Genomic DNA, 2,348 nt, shown 5'->3' on the forward strand with positions numbered 1-2,348 from the left:
GGGACACGGGAAGCATTCTAGTCTATATAGGAAAGCAAAAGAAATCTCTACCTGAAACACACAAATGTAGTTGAATGTTATGTAAAATAGAGACTTACTTTGTTTAAGAACTTTCCTAATAATCACAGTTAAAACAACCTTACAAGTTCACACCTTGCACTGCAGGGATTTCATCAAGGATATTCCCATGGCTGGCTTCTGTTCAGCTGGACGGGCTGCATCCTTTAGGCAGAAAAGGCATAAATGTGCAGGAAGCGATCCGTGGAAGGCAGAATTGCCTCCCAAATCAGTGGTGATTGCTCAGATAAAACTGTATTTATGAGTGAAAGGGAATTTTATCAAATTAATAACTGAAACCAATCCCCATTAACCTTGTACGAAATAGGAGGTTTTTCAGATTTTATTTTTCTAGAAAATGTTTGAAATTTACATAGAAATGAAAACTTGAAAAGTTTTATTGGTGTTAGAGTCTAATAATTCCCTCAGTCATCCTGCTGGATTGATGTGGACGTATTTCCCCAAGAGTAGAGAAAATTGTGATCCTACACTCTTTGTGGAGTCAAAAGCAGAGCTTCCGCACATGCAAGCAGCACCATGAGAAGCAACTCTTCCCTACCTGTGGCCCTGCAGCTCTGCTTCCCGAATGTGAATGGCTCCTGCGTGAAAACCCCCTACTCACCTGGGCCCCGGCTGCTTCTCTATGTGGTGTTTGGCTTAGGGGCTGTACTGGCTGTGTTAGGAAACCTCCTGGTCATGACTTCCATCCTCCATTTCAAGCAGCTGCACTCACCAACCAATTTCCTCCTCGCTTCTCTGGCCTGTGCTGACTTCTTGGTGGGAGTCGCTGTGATGCCCTTCAGCATGGTCAGGTCGGTGGAGAGCTGCTGGTACTTTGGGAGGAGTTTCTGCACTTTCCACACGTGCTGTGATGTGGCCTTCTGCTACTCTTCTCTCTTCCACCTGTGCTTCATCTCTGTGGACAGGTACATGGCTGTTACTGACCCCCTGGCCTACCTCACCAAGTTCACAGTCTCTGTGTCAGGCATTTGCATCGGAGTCTCCTGGATCCTGCCCCTGGTGTACAGCGCTTCCGTTTTCTACACAGGTGTCTATGACAATGGGCTGGAAGAATTATCCAGTGCCCTCAACTGCATAGGAGGTTGTCAGGTAGTTGTAAATCAAAACTGGGTGTTGATCGATTTTCTATCCTTCTTCATACCTACCCTTATTATGATAATTCTATATAGTAATATTTTTCTTGTGGCTAGACAACAAGCTAAAAAGATTGAAAATACTGGTAGCAAAGGAGAATCATCCTGTGAAGGTTACAAAGCCAGAGTGGCCAAGAGAGAGAGAAAAGCAGCCAAAACCCTGGGGGTCACGGTGGTAGCATTTACGATCTCCTGGTTACCGTACAGCATTGATTCATTAATTGATGCTTTTATGGGCTTCATCACCCCTGCCTATATTTATGAGATTTGTGTTTGGTGTGCTTATTATAACTCAGCCATGAATCCTTTGATTTACGCTTTATTTTACCCATGGTTTAAGAAAGCTATTAGAGTTATTCTTAGTGGTCAGGTTTTCAAGAATAGTTCAGCAACCATGAGTTTATTCTCTGAATAAATGTAATCGATTGGGTTGAGGAAGTTGATGATATGTCTAAAATTTCCAAATGAAGTGAATTGTTTTAATAATCCAGGGAGAATAATAAGAAGGACTAACATGGAAGACTAAACTGTTCTTCAAATTAGATAAGATAAATCAGTTTTTTCAGTCTTACACGTTACACTTTGCTTTCTCTCCTCCAAAAGTATTAACTAGAGGGATAAATATTAAATTCTCATTTAATTGCTTCATATCTTTGGATACTCCACCCCCTGCAGACATTTCCTCTTCTAATCCTCTGACCTTCCCTTTGTTCTGGTCTGGTCCTTGAAAATATCTTGTTTTCCATTGATCTCCTTTCCTCTTTCCTTACTAACTTTGTAGCCTACTAAAACTTTCATGCATGACTGTCCTTCACTGGGCTACTTGCTTTTGGCTTTATGCCAAGTGAAATAGGTCGGGCACCGAAGGTTAAATATTGTAGAGTTTCTCCAATTTGAGAAACTCAAAAATATAAATAATTTAAAGAGCAAAAGGTGAAAGAGGGATGGTAGGAAACAGGAAGGTGAATTCAATATGGAAAGGGGATCTGGAGAAGGAGGCAGAGGGCCTGAAAGAGGAGGTAGATTTCAAAAAGATCAAGATGTAATATGCATATGTACCAGTTCCCAAGACGAATGAAATTATTATGTATCACAAACATTCCTAATAAAAAATAAATACATGGTAGCAGGTTAATC

At 41.1% G+C, this 2,348-nt stretch overlaps 1 protein-coding gene across 1 annotated transcript; it reads left to right on the forward strand.

Moving 5' to 3' along the window:
* Positions 1–594: 594 nt before the first annotated feature.
* Positions 595–1,875, forward strand: LOC101722814 (trace amine-associated receptor 6). Its single transcript, XM_004875081.2, has one exon. It carries the CDS (start codon positions 595–597, stop codon positions 1,624–1,626), a length of 1,032 nt encoding a protein of 343 aa, XP_004875138.1. The 3' UTR covers positions 1,627–1,875.
* Positions 1,876–2,348: the final 473 nt, after the last annotated feature.

The sequence above is a fragment of the Heterocephalus glaber genome, unplaced genomic scaffold (assembly GCF_053883595.1).
Source record: "Heterocephalus glaber isolate CG9 unplaced genomic scaffold, H.glaber_assembly_v1.0 deba00001523, whole genome shotgun sequence".
In the NCBI taxonomy this organism is placed as follows: Eukaryota; Metazoa; Chordata; class Mammalia; order Rodentia; family Bathyergidae; genus Heterocephalus; species Heterocephalus glaber.

Bases quoted from the DNA above. Each gene is read 5' to 3' on its own strand.
- LOC101722814 (XM_004875081.2), top strand. From the start codon at position 595: ATGAGAAGCAACTCTTCCCTACCTGTGGCCCTGCAGCTCTGCTTCCCG.